This window comes from Phalacrocorax aristotelis, chromosome 3 (genome assembly GCF_949628215.1).
Source record: "Phalacrocorax aristotelis chromosome 3, bGulAri2.1, whole genome shotgun sequence".
Taxonomy (NCBI): Eukaryota; Metazoa; Chordata; class Aves; order Suliformes; family Phalacrocoracidae; genus Phalacrocorax; species Phalacrocorax aristotelis.
In genome coordinates this window covers 126,363,387-126,383,968 of record NC_134278.1, presented here as the reverse complement: position 1 = coordinate 126,383,968, position 20,582 = coordinate 126,363,387, and the positions used below count along the sequence as shown (strand labels likewise).

Genomic DNA, 20,582 nt, shown 5'->3' with positions numbered 1-20,582 from the left:
AGTGTTCGCTAGAAACTGATTAAACCTCCCAGCTTATTTTACATAATTGCCAAACAGCTGTCTAGTGGTAATGACTTTAAGTTACTACCAGCATGGGATGTATTCATGCAGTTTTCTTGGAGATGAAAGATTCCCCGTCTAATTCCAATTCATTGAGCCATTCAGTACCCCTAAAGAGAGAGTGCTGCTTAGAAAGAAGTCATTAAAAACTTTCAGATTTATTTTGGAGATGAGACAGAAATGGCCTTTGGGTTCTTTGGGCACATTTAGTCACCTCTGACAGGTCTGGGTTTTTTAAAACATTTTAGCTGAATTAGTAGGCAAGTCACTTAGGGCATACTGAAACAAAGTGAACTATCTGGGAATTGAAAAATTATAGTAGGTGCAGAAGTGATGACATATATGTGTTTTTCAAATTAATAGGAAGGCTCTGAAGTCTTTAGATAGTAACAGTTACTGCTTGGAGGATAGTTCAGTTGACTAAAGAAAAAAATATGACCCATTTATGGTTAACAGATGCTCTGAGCTAAAGCAAGAGGGTATTATCCATTTAAAAGGATTTACAGTTAGTGTCATATCTAAATTATTATACTTCATTTGTACAAACAGATAAGCCATTAGAGCTGTAAGGCTTTTGCTGCTAAAAAGTTAAGTGATAGCTGTGCTTCTGTGGTTAAGCATGGTATATTCGCTTGCTTTGGTTTTGTTTTGGTTTTTTTTGGGGGGGGGGTGGGTGGGTGTTAGTCAAGGAGGGCAGGGAAACTTTCCTCTGGAGATTTCATTTCACATCTCATCTCTTCACAACTGGCCTGTGCCTCTCTTGACTATTGCTTTACCCTTGGTTCTGATGAATGCAATGTTTTGTCTAGTGTCAGCTAGAATTTTAAGCAAGTGTGTGATGTCTGCCTTCAGACACAGGGTTTTGCCTTGGCTTGATGGGGGATTTTTCTGTCTGTTCATTTTGCTTTCTTTCACAAATGATGCAATATGGAGTAAGAGCCAGTATTTTTGAATATGTGGGAGTTGTATGAATTGTGTATGCTGTGCAAGGTCCTTCTGATGCGGTAACGTACACTTAAATGTCAAGTACAGAAACGGTTGAACTTCCTTTCTTTTTCTCTCCTGTCTGTCTTCATGTTTTTAATACCAGTCCTGATTCACTGCAGAAGGAACTTCTCATTAAAAAGATAATAAAGAGTGAGAGGGAAAGTCAGAAACCTGAATCCCAGGCAGCTGTGTCTCCCAGTTGTGAAACAAAGTACAGTATTGACCTCGTGTAGCCTTATTTATTGCTTGTGCAGAGCGATTAATGATAGCTGCTTTGCCTTTTTTTCAGTTAAGGTGTGCAGCACAGTGTATTTAGTATAAAAGTTGCTGTACGTTCTGTGTTACGGCATCTTAAACTCCAGACATCGACTTATTTATGCTCCACTCCAGGCATCACTGTTAATGCTGAAAATGTAGAGTTCATAAGATGGCCTTCTTTCTACGTGTAGCCTCCATATCTAGTAGTGAAACATGTCCTCTCTCCTGCAGGTAACTCATGCTAATACTGTTCCCTATTTTTACAACAGAATGTGGAGCAAAGCCTGGAAATTTTGATTCATGTTGGGTATTTCTGTAACGAAATCACTTTTTATTAAACTTCTTTACCTTGCTGTAGGGTGTTATGTCGTGTTTGTAAACCAAGAGCGTTTGAAGCCCCATTTAATTTGCCTTATACTTTTACATGAATGAATTGTATATCATGGCTGTCTGCCTCAATCTAGGTTTGCACGAGTCAGAAACTCTGCAGTACTTTGAGGAGGAAAGTGAATGATATTGAGACTCAACTACCAGCTCTACTTGAAGCCAAAATGCTGGCTGTTTCAGGTAAGTTTTAAGTGATGGGAAGGACTAACATTGATGAGTGGTGTGGTAGAGCAGTTGTTGACCGCTTCATTACTGAGGAGAAGTTGTTGATGTGCACTTGTGTAGATCCCTTGATGTCATGGCAAGTCTGGCAGAACCAGGCTGCATCATGCCCAGTGTAAGGTAGTTCAGATTCCTCTCCACTGTTGGGAATTACTGGCGAAGCGGATGCTGTGTAGTAGGCAGTAAACGTGCAAAGAACGTGATATTTTTCCACAGATGAAATTGATCAATAATTATCAGTAGCTGTTCCCGGACTTTACAAGTTATGTGCCTAGAGCTCTCTAGCGAAGAGCATAAATTTACAACAAAGGTATAATAATTACAAGCGTGGCTTTAAGTGACACTTTAAAATGGAATACAATAATTGGCAGCTTCTGCTGTTCAGATCATTAAACAACTAATGTTGGCATCAAAAGAGCAATTTGGTCCTTGGAGCACTCGTGCATGTTATTTACAACCAATAAAACATCGAAATGTGATTACAGAGTCTGATACATAACAGCTTTACATGCCACTTACTTGGGATTACTGCACTGTTCACTAAGGAAAAAAGGCAAAGCATGTTTTTTTCTTCAGTTTGAAGAGGTGTGTTTTCTAATCCAGCAAATTGTCCGCAGATGTGTAGGAAGGTGTCTCTGCTGCACACCTGCCTCGGAGAGGAAGCTGAATAGGAGGAAACGTAGACTTGGATACAAGGAATTTTCCAGTGTTACACCAAGTAAGGAAAGGCTAGAGGGTTTTTAATACATCTCAAGGTGACGTGCTGTAGCTATCTGTTAGCGATTCACCTTCTCAATTAGATACAAGACTCTAGTACTGTCACACACAAATTATTTAAAAAGGAAACCTTGTGCAGTGCCACATGGATTGTTTGCCAGAAGTGGATAACATCAGGCTTGAGCAAAATCCTAAAGGCAATTAAGAACCAGATCTTGTATTGGTGCTGAGCATGCTCCATTTCCTTCCTTCTCATAACTTAACAAAATGGAACCCTCCTTATTTAGCTGTCCACCTGCAAGACGTAAGCTGAGCAATCACCCTCTCTGCTCATGGGGTCTTTGAATGTAGGTAATGTGCTTGCTTTCAGAAACAGGGTCAAAGTTTTCCTCACCCATTTTACGACTTCCATGAAAAGAAAATAGCCCATAAACTGGATGTGCAGCTGCGTCGTGCTGCCAGTAGGAAGCAGTTAGCCAGAAAAGATGTACCTCAGCCTGACACTTTCAGAGAGTAAATGACAACTTGAGGACTATTTCCAAAATATAACACTATTTTATGCTTGTTAGCTCTTAAAAGAGGTTGCTTGTTTCAGGAATGGATTTAAAAGACAGTTTAATGCTGATGTTTCTATAAACTGTTTTCACAGTACTACAACAATGGTTGCCTTTCTACGCTTTTTAAGAATCGTAGAATCATTTAGGTAGGAGAAGATCTTTAAGATCAAGTCCAACAGTTAACCTAGTACTGCGAAGTCCACCACTAAACCATTGCCGTAAGCACCACAACTATATGTCTTCTAAATACCCCCAGGGATGGAGACTCAACCACTTCCCTGGGCAGCCTGTGCCAATGCCTGACCACTCTTTCAGTGAAGACATTTTTCCTGGTATCCAACCCAAACCTCCCCTGGTGCAACTTGAGGCCATTTCCTCTTGTTCTATTGCTTGTTACTTGGGAGAACTGACCCCCACCTCTCTCCAGCCCCTCTCAGGCAGCTGCAGAGAACGACAAGGTCTTCCCTCAGCCTCCTCTTCTCCAGGCTAAACCCCCCCAGCTCCCTCAGCCACCCCCCAGCACACTTGTGCTCCAGACCCTGCCCCAGCCCCGCTGCCCTTCTCTGGACACGCTCCAGCCCCTCAAGGGCCTTCTTGTCCCGAGGGGCCCAAACCTGAGCCCAGCATTCGAGGTGGGGCCTCCCCAGGGCTGAGCACAGGGGCCCCATCCCTGCCCAGCTCCTGCTGGCCACACCAGGGCTGACACAAGCCCAGGGGCTGGTGGCCTCCTTGGCCACCTGGGCACTGCTGGCTCATGCCCAGCCGGCTGTCAGCCAGCACCCCCAGGGCCTTCTCTGCCGGGCACTTTCCAGCCCCTCTGCCCCAGGCCTGGAGCGCTGCCTGGGGTTGGTGTGACCCAAGGGCAGGACCTGGCACTTAGCCATGTTGAACCTCATACAGTTGGCCTTGGCCCATCGATTCAGCCTGTCCAGGTCCCTCTGCAGAGCCTTCCTGCCCTCAAGCGGATCAACACTCCCGCCCAACTTGGTGTCATCTGCAAACTTACTGAGGGTGCACTTGATCCCCTTGTCCAGATCATTGATAAAGACGTTAAAGAAGAACCAGCCCCAGCACTGAGCCCTGGGGAAACACCACTTCTGACTGGCCACCAACTGGATTTAACTCCATTCACCACAGCTCTCTGGCCCTGACCATCCATCCAGTTTTTACCCGGCAAAGAGAACCCTTTTCAAGCCATGAGCAGCCAGTTTTTCCAGGAGGATGCTGTAGGAAATGGTGTCAAAGGCTTTACTAAAGTCTAGGTAGACAACATCCACAGCCTTTCCCTTGCCCACTAAGCAGATCACCTAGTCATAGGAGGAGATCAGGACCTGCCTTTCCTAAACCCATGCCAGCTGGGCCTGATCACTTGGTTATCCTGTGTGTGCCGTGTGATGGCACTCAGGGTGATCTGCTCCATAACCTTCCCCCAGGCACCAAGGTCAGGCTGACAGGCCCGTAGTTCCCCAGATCCTCCTTCTGGCCCTTCTCGTAGATGGGCATCACATTTGCTAACCTCCAGTCAACTGGGACCTCCCCAGTTAGCTGGAGTGCTGATAAATGACTTGCGTGTGTCTAAGTGGTGTAGCAGGTCACTACCATTTCCTTTTGGGGACCTCATTCTGATCCCTCTCTTCTAGCTCAGGGGCTGGGTACCCGGACAACAACTGGCCTTACAATTAAAGACTGAAGCAAAGAAGGCATTAAGTACCTCAGCCTTTTCCTGATCCTTTGACTGTTTCCCACTGCATCCAAGAAAGGATGGAGATTCTGCTTAGCCCTCCTTTTGTTGCTAATGTATTTACAGAAACTTTTTTTTTAAATTGTGTTTTACAGCAGTAGCCAGGTTAAGTTCTACCTGGGCTTTGGCCCTTCTAATTTTCTCCCTGCATAACCTCATGACATCTTTGTAGTCCTCCTGAGTTGCCTGCCCCTTCTTCCAAAGGTCATAAACTCTCCTTCCCCCATCTCCCTGAGTTCCAGCCAAACCTCTCTGTTCAACCAGTCTGGTGGTCTTCCCTGCCATCTTGTGTTTCAGCACATGGGGGCAGCGTGCTCCTGTGACTTTTAAGACTTCCATCATGAAGGCTGTCCAGCCTTCTTGGACTCCTTTGGCCTTCAGGGCTGCCTCCTAAGGGACTCTGTCAACCAGTCTCCTAAACAAGCCAAAGTCTGCCTTCCAGAAGTCCAAGGTAAGAGTTCTTCTGACCCTGCTCCTTCTCCAAGAATCAAAAACTCTATAATTTCATGATCGGTATGCCCAAGACAGCCTCCAACTGTCCTTCTCTGTTCACAAACAACACATCCAGTGAGGCACCTTCCCTGGTTGGCTCACTCACCAGCTGTGTCAGGAAGTTATCTTCCACATGCTTCGCTAACCTAGACTGTTTCCTCTCCACTGTATTGTATTTTCAGCAGATGTGGTAGATTGAAGTACCCCATGAGAACAAGGGCTAGTAACTGTGATGCTTCTTCCATCTGCCTCCTCATCCTGGTTGGGTGGTCTATAACAGACTTCCACCATGATATCTGCCTTGTTGGCCTTCCCCCCGATTCTTACCCATAAACAGTCAACCCTCACATCTTCACCATTAAGCTCTAGGCAATCCAAACACTGCCTAACATACAGGGCTACCCCATTCACCTCTCCTGCCTTGCCCATCCCTTCTGAGGAGTTCACAGCCATCCATTACAGCACTCCAGTTGTACGAGTCATCCCACCATGTTTCCATGGTGGCAACTATATCATAGTTTTCCTGCTGTACAATGGCTTCCAGCTCCTCCTCTTTGTTGCCCATGCTGCAGGCATTGGTGTAGGTGCACTTCGGTTGGGCTACTCTTCCCACCGCCTTTTTGGTGGGAGAAGCCCTAACTCCTATGTGACTACTCTTGGGCGTTTCTGTGGTTTCTAACACATCAATAACCATTGTATCTTTGCTGCTGCACAGATCTTGATCCCCTGCCTCCACTGAGATGGCAGACCAAAGGACGTCGCTGGCACACCATCCCTTGAATGTTGGCATGCTGCCCACAGGCTTATCTCTAGCAAATCTGGTTTTATCCCTTTCCCCCTTCAAATCTAGTTTAAAGCTCTTTTCAATGAGCACTGCTAACTCCTATGCAAAGATCCTTTTCTCTCTTTGAGACAGGTGTACCCCGTCTGTCGCCAGCAGGCCTGGTGACACGTAGACCAACCCATGATCAAAAAACCCACAATTCTGCTGGTGATACCAGGCTCAGAGCCAGTTGTTGATCTGCTGGCTCTTCCTGTTTCTTCCTTTGTCATTCCCTGCAACTGGAAGGATAGAGGAGAGCACTAGTTGTGCTCCTGATCCTTTAACCAGTCAAGAAATATTGGTGATATTTTTTTAATACTGATAAGAAGCAATCTTTTTATTCTTACTTCAGGGAATTTTAGTGACTGTGAGCGGTACAATCCTAAGTTGTTCCTAAGGCAAAATTCTGGAGGGAACTGATTGAAAATCCAGGACAACAAGTAGTTTGGTGACAGTGGATACTGTAATTTCTTTACCTAATTGTAAGAAATGGATACATTCAGTTGATACTATGGCACCTGTTTAGATTAAATGCAGAGTAACATGCAGAGGTTACAGGGGAAGCGTAGGAGTCAAAAATACTAACTCTTTAAAGACCTGAAATTAAAAAACAAAAAACCAAACAACAACAACAACAAAAAAAAAAAAACCTGAAAAAAAGGGAAATATTTTCATCTTAGACCATGAAGTGATGAAATCAGAGAAGCCAGGATGCAGAATGAATTGTAGCTAGCAGAGAAGCAAGTCAGGATTTGATAAATGCAGAAAAGAAAAGAGGAAGGAGGAGATAAAATAGCTTTTGGGGTGTTTTTGTTTTTACTTAACAAGGCAAAAACAGTGAGCGCTGGATAATGTAGAGAAGGCTGAAGTATTCGGCTTCTGTGTATTCCTTTGTTAGACATAAATGAATGATACCTCTTAAATAAGGCATAGTAAATAAGTAGGTGTTGACCTTTTAAATGCTGGTTAAGATTTAAGCAAGACACTGTATGTACATAACCCCTGAACTGTCAGGCTGTTACTCAACAGCATGGGTATATTAAATTATTAGAAGGTGGAAGAATCTTAATTTGGGAAATACACAATTACCTAAGGACAGCCACGGAATAGCATGAAATTCAGAGGGAATTGTAGTGTATGTAAAAATATGCAGTAAGAATAAAGTTAGGTGGTCATAGAGGTATTCATTTAGTCTGGAAGTTTCGTTTCAGGCAGGGATAAACGCCTGTTATTTCTGCCTTTTTTCTTTACCATAGCAGTTAAATCATTCATTCAAACAATTTCCTCAAACAACAGTACAAATGGATGCTGAGAATCACTGTTCTTCTCTAAACAGATGTTGCATCATTTAATGTAGCATTTTCCTTGAGGAAGCAGCCAGGGTTAAGTGACTTTGGAACAGCATCAAAGCAAAAAGGTAACTGAATGCGGTTGCACACATCTGGATTAATGTATCCCAAAAGTTAAGTTAGATGAGTTTAAGAATATAGTTATTAAGTGATACATTAGTTTTCAGAACTTGTGATGAGTTAATGATGTGATGATTTGGAGAGCGTGATATATACCTGAGCCATTAATGGCTACCTTGATAGCTTCAGACAACGTTTATCTTCTATGTGAACTGTACTTTCTGTTCCAAACACAACGATTTATGGTATTGGTGTATTTGCACCAGAAAATGTAAGAATATAGCGAATCCTGTTTTGGGAGGAAAATACCACAATAAACACAATGTAAGTGTAACAATTCGATTAGTCCTGTCAATACCAATGTCTTGGATTTGAAGGCTGTATAATAAATGATACTGTAAAGACATAAGAGATGATACTACATCTGTAAATGTCTCTCCTCCCTATTATTTCTTCCTTGGAAAAAGTGTAAAATTAAATTTGGAGGAGAGAGAAAGTAAGTTTGGGAATATTTGGATTACTGAAGGTCGTAGAATAAATACGGTAGATTTAATTAAATCTTAGTGAGGTTTCACATGGAAACAAACAAAAAACGTAGCCCGTACTTAAATGTTCAAGAGGTATTTCTGTTAACAGTTACAATTCAGATCCTTTAAATCAACAATGCCCGTACTTCTGATAAATAACTTGTACCTAGTACTCCTGAGATGGTAGTCCGGAACTTTTCTCCAAACATGATTACTAGAATCTTACTCTATGTTCATGGTTTTTAAGTCAGTAGCTTTAGCTAATTATAGCTAACAAGTGTTCCTGATTGCATGAGGTGTTACTGTTGACATGTACATTTGTAAATACATATCGATGAAATCATGTGGTTTAGTATCTAGTTGACTTTTTTTTTTATTAAAACAAAACACCTTAAGGTCAGTGCTTAGAAACCTGCATGTGACTGTTACAACAGTTGTTTCTTATGGTAGCTCTTGACACGCTTCTAAAAATGTTGCCATCAGTTATGGGAAGAACGCAGCAGTACATGATACTCTGTTCTTTGTTAGCATCGTGTGTCTACTCGGGGGAATAAATTGCAGATGGAATAATCCTAAACCAATAAGAAAACTCAAATAGGACAATATGTAAGCAAGTGCAAATGTAACTGTAGAAATATTATTAAAATTTATTTTCCTACTTTAGGCCGTTTTGCAGGAGAACAAATAATGTGTGAGAAAAATGGTGTGCTTCTCATTTTTCCTTAGTGACATTTGGGAATAGGAGGGAGGATGTAAACTAAAATGAATTTTTAGTCATCTTATCGTCTGTTGCCTGTATTTGAATGAAAGAGGTTGCTTGGTGTATTTTACAATATCTTCATGTACTCTATGTGGATTCTTTTCCTCTTGAGAATGCATAATAGCATGGGACTAGCTAGCCAGAAAGTGGCTAGCAGGGAGCTCAGCAGACGTGAATGAAAAACTGCATTCATTATGTAGTTATCTATGAAATGCACGTCATTAACTTGTCTTATATATTTGCAAATACAAATTAGATCTGAACACAGAAGTTAGAATGAGGAGACTTGTGAGTAGCTACCCCCCGCCGCCCCCCAAACCTTCTGATTTTAAAACTATCTATACCAGTCAGAGGTCTTGTGTCACCATCCTGTAATTACCACTATCTCTATTTTGTTAAATATGTGCAAATGGGAGCCGATTTTAATACTGTTGTGGGATGACTTCTAGCAGTACAGTGAAAAGGGCTTTTTCCTTTTGTCAGTATAAAAGAGTAGTTTATAAATAGCATGACATAAATACTAGATAGCATATTTTCCCAAAGCTTAATGCTGGGACTGTTGCCTCTTTGCCTGCTCTTTGGTGCTCGTTCAGGGCAAGTTCTGCATGGCTCAGTGCAACTGTGGCAAAAAGCCCCCCAGCCTTCCAGCTTTGCTGCCGAGCATTCCTGTTGGGAATGAGTATGTTAGGGACGGGATAGAGCAGTCAGGCTGTGAGATGCCAGGGTAGGCTGACAGACATTTTCAGCCATATATTTGTGTGTTTTGGTAACGTGGATGTCTTCCTCTCGTGCCTGTGCTGTATTCTGTCATTTCATGCAGAAACATGTACAGCCATAAAGTTCTCGTCATGGTGTTGAGATCTTCCCCAGACATGCTACATACAGGTTGTAATTTGTCTTTCATTGGGAGGTAATGGTGCTCCTGGTTTTTTAATCTTTCCTCTTTCTGAGAACCATTGTTTGGTAACGGTTGGAGAACTCAGCTAGTCTTAGAGACAAAAATACCAGTGCCTCTTTGTGCCGTCTTATGGAGGCTTAGCTTTTTGATAAATTGGAGTCTGATAGAGGCCTGTGTCTTGTCAGATGGCATAGCTAGTTCGTCTCTTTCAGATTCTTGTTTCCACCAGCGGTCTGGTTTGATGGCTCAGAGGCATATTGAGATTAATTCTTCTTCATGCCCGTATCACAATGTCTGGCTTCGGCATACAACGCTGTGTATTGAGGTGTCTTTCCACAATGGTCACTTTATGCTTCGTGAAGTAAAATTTATTACCACATATCGCTGCAAGTAATGTACTTTTGGGCAAGCCTGTTAACTCATTTTAGAAATAATGCCAGTGAGCCCCCCAAACCAGCTCCCAAACAGTCATGCAGACTGCAGAGAGCTATGCTGTTTGTCTTTTTATCTCATTTCCAAATAAGATTGCTGGATGTTACCGGCTTTCAGTGAACTTCGAGGATAATTTGTTGTAGCTAAAGTTCCAGCATGGTATGTGACCAGGCAGCAGAAACTCGTTGCTTCTGTTGCAGAAGTCAGTCAGTCATATAACAACTTACTCTTTTTCTCTCCTGTTACCTAAGCTGCTATCCTTGAACGGGAGAGAGGGTCATCTCTGGCAGTTCGTTTTCTGGGGTTTTGTGCTCTAAGGAGAAATGTTAGATGGAGAGAGCTGTGAAGGGAAGGCACTGTCGCCCCATGGAAAGGCTGTGCTGTGGTCTGGAAGGGACATGAGAAAACCTCTGTGCAGCCAGTGGAAGGGGACAGTGGTGTCCCTTTTTCAACTGACTGTCCGGGGAGCCAATGTGACAAACCTCTGAACCTTGGTGCATGCACTTTTGGTGTCTAAACCTAGGTGGCATGAATATTTCTCTCCCTGATCCTTCTCTGGCTTTCTTTCCTGGCTTGGTTGCTAAAAAAAGGGGTGATGATTTCATGTTGCCCTTGAGATCATGGAGATCAGGTCTGGGGTGTTTCCCTACCCTCAGCATGTCCCCTCCTCTTCACTGGTAGCAGAAGTGAGTGGAGGCAAAGGCAAAAGAGGGGGAAGACATAGAAGAAGGTATAAATTGAATGGGAGCTATGAGGGAAGGAGAACTGATTACGTAGGGAAGCCTGAGCATGCACGTGTCGGTGCTATTGGGTGACCCTTGGGCCTGGGAGTCACTTTGGGTTGGGCATCCTTTACCATGTGGAAGGAGAATTACATGTAACTTTATGCCACTATTTATTGGCTAATGCACACAGTAAATTGCTGGGACTAACGTGCTCCTGGGTTATATTGTCACTCACAGTGCAGGCGCTTGAACGCATCTGGTGGCCCAGCAGCCACCAGTAGCTATTGCTCCTTGGAACAGGTTGTGTCTGTGTTGCCACCTTCCAAAACCTCTGCCTTTTTCTTCAGGGTTTTGTGCCTTTTCTCATTGATAATTTTCACTTGAGTGTTTGAGTTGTTATTACTGATTTAAAATTTTATTGGTGTTGGGGTTTTTTGCCTCCTGTGTTTTTTGGATTCCTGGGTTGCTCTGTGGCGACTGATTCAGTCTGAGTGCAAGAGGCTTTCCATGGCAGAGAATTCCTCCTCCAAATGCATGTCACCTGCTTCTAGATGGATTTTCTTACTTTGCGTTTCAGGATCACGTCAATCTTTTAGTTGTATTATGCTTCATGAAAGTGTTAGCACATCTTATTGCCTAAAAACAATAATTGTGATTCAAATATGTTGGAATTCTGTAAAACGTTTTAGGAGATGGAAGATGGTCCCTCATTTGCTATTTGTTTTTTCAGAGGTGCAAACACACTGGTAGTGCTTCCAAAATCTTACATTTCTGTCACGTTTTCAGCTTTTTCTCCTTTCTTTGTGAGCAGCTGAATGATATTTATTTTTTAAAATATCTTTTCTGGTGTTGGAATCAGTTTGTATTCTCATTAATCAAAGGGTGGAGGATTTTCAGCTTTGAATTCCAGCACCATTGATAAATACCGTGGTGGCAAATGCCCTAAGCTAAAATGTAAATTGTCACTTTCTTATGTATTATTAAAGGTAGCATTAGTCTATGAAAAATTAGCTTATGGATAATGATAACTAATGACCAGTCTGTTCTTTCTTGCGTTCAAGGCAACGCCCAGTATGTATGCTTTACTGTTCTGCAGAAATTGCTGCTTTGCTTGTACTGCAACGAACGTAGTGTCTGTAGGGATGGGGTGTATCTCTCTGCTTCAGGTATGAATAATGGAAACTACGAGCTTATGTAGTTTCTGGAATAAATATGAGAAAAAATAGGAGTGAAAAAGCTGTGGGCCATCAACTTTGTCTTGTATTTTGAAGGGGAAATATTTAGCAAAGCTTAAACAATAACCCATTTGTTGGTTTTTACAAAATGGGACAGATTTCAAACCATGTTTTTAGTCAATTTGTTGCTGGCTAATGGTATCAAAATAATGTTAGTTTAAGGCTACTAAATTGGCAACAATCTGCCCAATATAGTAAAATCTGACAATGAGCTGTTATAATGGGCATGAGTTTGTGGCATGTGACTTACATATAGAGGAAACGTACTTGATATGCAGAGCCCTGTTTAGCTGTTGTATATAGTAACTCTGTAGTAAGGAAAATTTTGGGAAGAGAGGAAAAGAAGGTAAATATACTATTTATGTTTATAGCGAGTAAAAGCAATTATATAACTACTTTGTGCCTGGGGATATTTTTTTAAAAAATTTTTATTTTTCCAGTGTGGGTTGTTTTGCTTCATTTGGCTGGTATTTTTGGTCTTCACATCAAGCCGGTGGAGCTTACCTGATGTCACTGTCTGTAGAGAACGGAGGATGAAGGATGCATGTGAGGAGAGAGCCCCAGAGGGCAAGATTAAGGAGGAAATTTAAGCTGGGTTTTTGTTTCTGTCTTTTGAGATAATGGTAAGGTTCAGCCCCTCAAAGTTAAGTGTACATACTCAGCTCCTTATGACAGGGTACTGCAAGGATGTTATTCAACCTGTTCAGAGCACTGGATACATCAAATTTGCTGGGAAGTGAAAATGCGATTTTTCCAGTGTTGTAGAAGTATAATCAATTCAGCCAAGTTCATGTGATTTCAGATTTTATTATAATCCCAACTTTACTTTCCGTAGTTATTCCTCTCCTTCCCCTCTCTGCCCCTTTTATCCAAACACTGTTGATACCATGTATTTATTCAAATTGAAATGGAATAGATTTAAGATTCTGATAGAGCAAAAGACTTTCTAGCCTAGACATTTATAAACAGGCTTCTGAACTTGTGGGTTTCCCCATTTGATGTGCCAGTTCGTGCCCAATGTGTTTATATGACCATGTATGATCCTAGAGGTTTTTTTCAACCTTAGAGATTCTGTGATTCTAGGTACACAGTGACTAAAATCGCACATTGCTAGTAAGTGATGCTGCAAGACACGGGGAAGGATGGGAAAAGTGGCACTTTGCCCTTCAGTCCCCTACACAGAATCCCTGTTTCATGTCTTTGTTTAGACCAGAAGCTCAGCTTTGACCTTAGACTATCAGTTCGTTAGTTTTTTTGTCTCTGTACAGATTTTCTGAGTGAGCAGTCCGATCAGCTTCAGTGAGTTCTGAGTTTCCTGGGAAGAGTTAGGACTGACTTTATTAATCTAATGTCACCCAACTAGAACTCTTCCAGTGGTATGGCTTTATAAAACGTAGCTCTGAGTGGCTGACTAAGTAACAGTTACTGTGTTTACTTAGGCAAAATAATGATTTTATCATCAGAAAGATGAATTTTAATATTTTCAGGATATTAGCAGAATAAAATATTTTGACATATGTCTTCAGAATGTTTCTACAGCATCCAACGTGACTTTGTCTCTTAACAAACAAAAAATCCCAGGAGGGCATGTCTTTTAATGCTGGTGGTGAGGGATTATATGTTAATTTTTAAAGGAACCTTCTTGCAGCATTTAGAAAGCAGTGATTTTGGTTGCTGTGATTGAGGTCGCTGATCGCACTTTTGGTGTGTGAGTCTGTATACACTCTTCTGAATTTTCACTGCAGACTTCCAGACACTTCTGCTCTCAGGGAGCTGCATTAGGCAGTTTTGGCTTTTGGGTATATGTATCCGATGCTGTTTCCTCATAGCCTCAGTTTTGATATAAACTTCCCCTCTGGGAATTAAGTTCCATTCAATATGTATAAAACTTTCATATGCAATATCGTACCTTTTTCCTTGCTGTCTTCCAAAATGTAAGAGCAGGCTCCAGGTTCTAATGAAGAATCTCTTGCCTTCATGTTTTATTAAGGCTCTTGTGTGTTGATGCTTGGGATGAGTTCAGGTGAAGTAAAGATGCAGTTTTCAATTGTAGGTCTTGTTGCCTTAGAAGCATCGGAGTATCTGCCATTTTCCCAGTGATTTTTGTCTTGCTTTTCTTGCTGCCATGTTTTGCCCATTTGGAAACCTGTGACAGATTAAGATAATAAAATTTGTGCTGTTGTTTCCCAGTAAATACACTGGTAAGCTGTAAGATCCTACTTTGCTTTGTAAAGCATACTTATAGTTATTTAATTGTATAATTCCTTGTAAGGTAGAACTGGCAAACAGGATTTTAGCTGAGAATTAGAAATAGGGAGTTTTGAACTCAAAAAGGAACAAAAAAAAGGTCAGCTATAAGCAAGGAAAAGGCGTTGACTGAAACTAGCATAGCCTTAGGACTAAATTAAAAAAAAACAACCCACAAACAGACCCAAAAAACCCAAACCAAATCCCCAAACCAACAAGGCTACCATACTTGGCAATGTTCAGTCTTTAAACCTGATCTATTTGATACTGTCTTTTTCAAAACTTTGGAAAGCGCAGCCTCCCTTTGGCGCAGCTGCCCTCATACGGCCACTCGAGTTGGTGGCAGCATCTTTCCAGCAGGAGAATGGGTGTAAGTATTTGCTGGAAGTGCTTCCGTTAACTCTTACGCTCTGGGGGAATGGATCCGCTCTCAGCAGCTGGCAGTGGTTTGCCATCTCCTGACCAGTGTAAATACTTGCGTCCCGTTCTTGCTCCCCTGCCCTGAAGGAACTGAACAGTTGCCAAACCAGACTTTGTGACTGACACCTTTGAGACACCAGGTAAAAAGGATGTAGTGCCACAATTTAGGATACTCTGATGGGGATTTGGTGTTTTGGATTATGTCTTATTTTTCTAAAATATACTTTTTAATTGATCTGTTGTGTATAAGCAATAGTTTATTATATTCCTGAAAAAAAAAAAAAAAGCCGAAGGATACTTTTATATCTGAATAATGCTGGTGGTAGTATGAAGTTATTTCAGGAGTCTAAAGTCATTGCACATACTTCAGAAGCTGATGAGACATCTTATATATGTGACTGGATGTGCTTTACATTAAAATTTGCTTCAAGGCTAAATTTTCTAAGTTCCTTTACTTATTAGCTGCTTTTTTTTTGTCAGGTCATACCACCAAATTTTTGCTAGGATGATGCTAGAGTTTAGATCTTGTGCTAGAGATCTTTTATCTTGTATTGGGCAAGTCTACATGGAAATTTATTTTTGTCATGTATTCTTTAGATTACAGTGGGGTTTTTGGTAGGTTTTTGCGGGTATTTCCCTCCCCTCCCCCCCCGTAGTTGAATCACTGAAAAGACACGGGTACAGCTGTATAAATGTAGCATTGTAAGTTACTCTACTGCTATTTAAAGATCATTTAATAGCTGAGCATCTCACTGTCATTGCGCATTTATACTTAAGACTTCTCTGTGAAGTAAGGAAACGTTCATCTCCGGGTTCTTATAAAAATGGTTGTCAAAAAGGTTAAGTGGGCCAGTGTTACCAGGCGACACTGTAAACCGGTTGGGAATTGAACTTTTGACTCTGGATCCCTATTCAAAGGAGCCAAACATTTTTAAAAACTCCAGAGCGGTGTGGGCTGGTGATACTGAGGTGTTCTGCCCGTCTCTGAGGTTTCATGCTTCAGGGAGAGCCAGAAGCGGAGAGGTTTTACCTTTAAATATGTTCTCTCAGAAGAACATCTCCTGAGGGTCTTTGCGCGGGGTGCGTGCCATTTAAGAAATGCAACGTGTCACTTACAAACAACCTTCTGGTGCTTGTTATGAACAACGGCATAGTGCTGCTTTGTTCAGGGAGGAAATACTTGAGAGTCTAGCAGATTGACATCGAGTTCAAAAGTATTGTGAGTAGAGGTGTCCCCCAAAACAAGAAGATAGTCTGATAGAGCGCGCCGCAATGATCAATAAATTACAGCATGACATTTTCTGAAGTGTGGACCTTAGGAAAAGGTTTCCTCCAAAAATGTATTTGTATATATAATAATTAAAAAAGACTATTTCTGTGTGCATAAGGTTAAATGTTCTACAATTATGATTTTTTTAATAGTATGTTAATGAAATGGCTGCTTGCAAAGCAGTTTTGTTTGGGTTGGTGGTTTGGTGGTGGGTTTTGGGGTTGGTTTTTTGGTGGTTTTTTTTTTTTCATTCCCCCCCCCCCCCCCCCCAATTGATCTTTCACTTGCTGTTGGGCAATATGGTTGCTTAATATCCCTCGTTAGCTGTGTAACCTACTGATGTTGCAAGTGTCTGCTTCATTGTCTCTTTCCTGTCTCTTCCCCCTGCCCGAACAAAACACGCAGGAAGTAATTTCGGTACTGCGAAGGATCTGACAGAAGAAATAAGATCGTTAACATCTGAGAAGGAGGAGCTGGAAGGACTTCTCAATGAACTGTTGGTTCTGAGTGCCAGAAACGTCCGAAAATTAGAGAGAATTAAAGATGATTACACCAGAGTGAAACAAGAACTTGAACAAGGAGAGGCTGCCTTTGGTAAGTAGTTCACAGGCTGTTACAGCTTTTGCTCAGTCACGAGCACCTGGAAACCTACTGGGTTTGATGAACCATCCTGCATTTCACAAAACATACTGATTTTTCTGAGGGAAGTTTGGCCAGGACCTAGATAAGCAATGTGCCGAATAAGCTCTCAGCTGTTTCCATGGGAGGTGGGGGAGGTTGAGGGGGAGAAGGGGTATCCCAGCAATATACAGCTTTTGGAGACATATCTTAGCCCAGTTCTTGAAACCTTCCTTTTCTAAGCCCATTTTTGTAATAATGATGATACTGTGCATTTATTCACACAGAAACATACTTAGTCTTTTATGTGGAAGCAGTAAATGCAGTTGGCTGTGACAATAGAACCATATTTAGTACATGTAACTAAATATTTAGTATGTAGATAACATACTTGGTGATGAGTGTGAGTGTTATGAGGTGCAAGGGATGCCTGGATCTGAAGACAAGAGTTCTCTTAGTAAGTTTATGCTTGGGGTGGTTAAACAGCTTGCCAAACCCAGCTCACATGTAGCTCTAAGGAGTGTGCTTGGGCTGTAGCGTCATGGTGGGTTGGGGAAGTTCTATGCAATTATTGGGAAAGCTGCTGACAACAAAATAGCAGAGTCATTCCTAGACTTGTCTTATCCTCTTGTCTGCTGTACCCTTTCCTGAAGTTAAGCAGATAAAGTGGCCTTGCTGCTTGATGAAATGGAAAGGCTGAATAACATTTAATTGACTACAAATGTGCAGTTACTATAGTTACCTCTAAACAGCTAAGTATAAATCTGAGAGCTACTTTAAAGCTGTAGGGGTCTGAAATGTCTTTCCTTTTTCAGGATCTTGCGAGCAGTAGGTTGGCTGAAGAGAAGAAAGTGCCTTTGTTTTAAAAGTATATGAAGTTTTTTCACAGGCAAGTGGATAGGCAAGAGCTATTTTAGAAACAAAGTTTTGTAGGCAACGGAATACATCTAAGACGTATTTTAAAGATGCATAGAGGAATATATACATACACACATGCATACTCTACTAGAGAAGAACTTTCTTAGAAACTAGATGGTTGAAAATTTAAAAAAATGATTCCTCAGAGTAGTGCTTTGTTACCTAAGGCATGCGATTCAAACCCACATCAGTCAGTACTTCCTCATCCCTTGGACTTGCAAGTGAGTTGAAAGGGGCTCTGACCTTCCAATCTGTCAGTTTTGTTGCTCTTCTGTTCCTAGGACAATTAAACTTCCTATAATACACATGCACTTCTCATTTGCTGGGTTTTTTCTTTTTTCTTTAGCAGAGTTTTAAACAAAACCTGTGCAAGACTGTTGCTGAAGCAGCAGAATTCGTTGCAGTTCATAGATTCTTTTTTTCCCCTTTGCATTTATGTAGCTGTAATGAGGTGTCTTCTTGGTCTGACCCCTCTGTCCTACAGTTTATGACAATAAATTGCAAAGCGCTGGGTGTTTACTATGTGGATTGTTCTTTTAATTTATTTTGATTCTGTAGGCATAAGGAGAAGTTTATTCTTCTGTAAAATAAAACTCTATCAAGCACATACTAGTCAGAGGCACATAAAGTGAAATCTGAGATCTTCAGATCTGCCCCTTGCATGTAACCTACACCATTTTCTTCTTTAACAAATGGAAACTTAGGTTTGAGAACACTGGTGTGAGTTTGATGCCAACACGTTTTATTGAATAAAAGTCTTCTGATGCTCTCTGGGAAATAGTAAACAGGTGGTATCTTAAAGATGGCATCTACTTTTACAAACCAGTTGTTACGTTGTAGAGTGCTTTGATGTTTTGGGAATAAAGCATTAAAAAATTGGAATATGATTTTGTTACCATTTGATTTGCTGCTGCTCAAAAGCACTGGAGAGAATGTTGTTGGCTTTGTCTGCGCAGTGAAAGGTGTGATTTGCTTCAGGGTGGCCAAGGTGACTTACTGCATGGCCTTGGGTTTTGTGGTTCATTTAAGCCTGTAAAATCTGTGTTGCTGCCAAGATGGATCGTTCTGCTTTTTCCTTCCCATCCCATACACCAGCTCAGTGCTGAGTGGAAACCTCGTGTGAGCGGGGCATTAGCACACCTGTGAGACCCACCAGCAGGTGGTAGGAGTGCCAGCATTGGCATAAGGGACGCAGCAGGGGTGTGGGTGTGGGGCTTGAGATGGGGAATGCGTTGTTCACCCGCTGCTGTTGGTGACGCTGTGATTTTGGGAGAGTGTAGTCTGGCAGGAGAATGGCCACTAAAATGCTTCTGCGGCTTGAGCTAGTAGTGCAGCATGGGCTCAGCTGCTCCGTGCCGTGGGTTAAATTAGCGTGAGTGGTTGGTCCCATTGCTTGGTGCAGCCTGTTCTGGTTAGTTTGACTTCTCCCTCTATAGCTATGAGCCAGGGAGAGAAATCCTTTCTCCATCTAACTCTACTAACTGAGGATGTTACTGTCCTCCAGCTTTTTTTACTATTTGTCTGCCCAGAGTTCATTAGGGAGCCTTTCAGGCCAAATCAGCCATGTGAACTTAAACAGCTGGGCTAGGCTGGCTGATCCATGTCCTGGCGTGCAGTAGGGATGTAGTTGTGTTGCCTCCTTGGGGCACGGCTGTGCTACGCTTTGGCTCAAGTCTTTACGAAATAGGTCTCCTTCCATAAATTAAACTAGTTTTGTTGTCTTCGAAGTTTATGCTCGTTGAAATAAGTTAGTGGGTTTATGTGTCTTTCAGCGTAGAAAGGAGATACTTCATTTTTCTTGAGGGAAGGTAATCAGATCAGCTGGAGCTGTTGTCTTCTCTCATTCTTGCTTTCACATTTTTTCCAGGGAATAATCTTTCTCTGCATTGGGAGCCCTCCCTCTTTTTTTAATATAGCACCTTCCAACCTTCTGCACAGGTATTCCTGCACACAGCTATTTCTACATCATCTGTTATCTTTTGTGCCTGTGAACTTCCTGAAAACTTATTTTGAATATTTTTTTTTTACCGAAGATAATACTGCTTTGTCTGGCAAACATTAAACAAAGAAATTGAAATGCTAAAATATGTGTGTATGTTTTTCTCCTGTGTATAAATTGATCACCTATTTTTTTACTTCATTAATAATTGTTGATTTCTCACAGTAATGCAGATATAAGGAAGCAGACGTCAAGGGAAGAGACTTAATCACACAATAATCAGAGCTGGAATTTTAAATAGGACACATCATTAGCATGTTAATGAATTTTCTCACTTTGTGCCAGCTGCCCAAGTATAAAAGATATTGCAGATGTAGTGCAAAAATCAGGCTTGGCTTACTGTGCCGAGAGCTGTCAGTGCTCCCTGTAAAGGGGATTTGACAAAAAGCCTTTCATATTTTTAGAGATGCTCAAAAATATGTTTTTCTCACTGGATAATAGGAGCATCGACAAGTAATGCTATTTATTAGCTTTTTAGGATGAATAGCACTAATTTGCCCTTTAGGCGGGAACATTCTTCTGAGGGCATCAGAACACTTCTATAAAAGTGATCAACTGTTATTGCTGTTTTACAGATAGGAAAGCTGGGGACACAGAGGTCATGTAATTTTTCCTGAAATGGTGGTGAAACTGAGTGTTCTGATTGCTCTACCATCGGTTGTGATTGTTTGTTGCAAGTGATTAATTCAGATTTGAAATCTAGTGATACTCTGTGAGCTTTCCATTCTTCCAGACTGCAGGTATTTCTATAGCCTAAGACATAATGGTTCTGGGAAACTCACTGAAGGTCTTACGCTTAACTGTTGAGCAGATCTGCTGTATAAAGGTCTGTTACACCAAGGAAAAGAACTGCTTTGCGGCCCAAACCAACCAAACCCGT

General features: G+C 41.6%; 1 protein-coding gene across 6 annotated transcripts in view; it reads left to right on the top strand.

The window, feature by feature from the left end:
- The window catches only part of DISC1 (DISC1 scaffold protein), a 216,067-nt gene that overhangs the window by 90,549 nt on the left and 104,936 nt on the right, over positions 1-20,582 (top strand). For all 6 annotated transcript variants that reach the window (XM_075089495.1, XM_075089494.1, XM_075089491.1 and 3 more), the window contains exons 9-10: positions 1,770-1,872; positions 16,573-16,761. In XM_075089495.1, the coding sequence (XP_074945596.1) occupies positions 1,770-1,872; positions 16,573-16,761 (292 nt within the window). The remainder of the gene's footprint in view (positions 1-1,769; positions 1,873-16,572; positions 16,762-20,582) is intronic.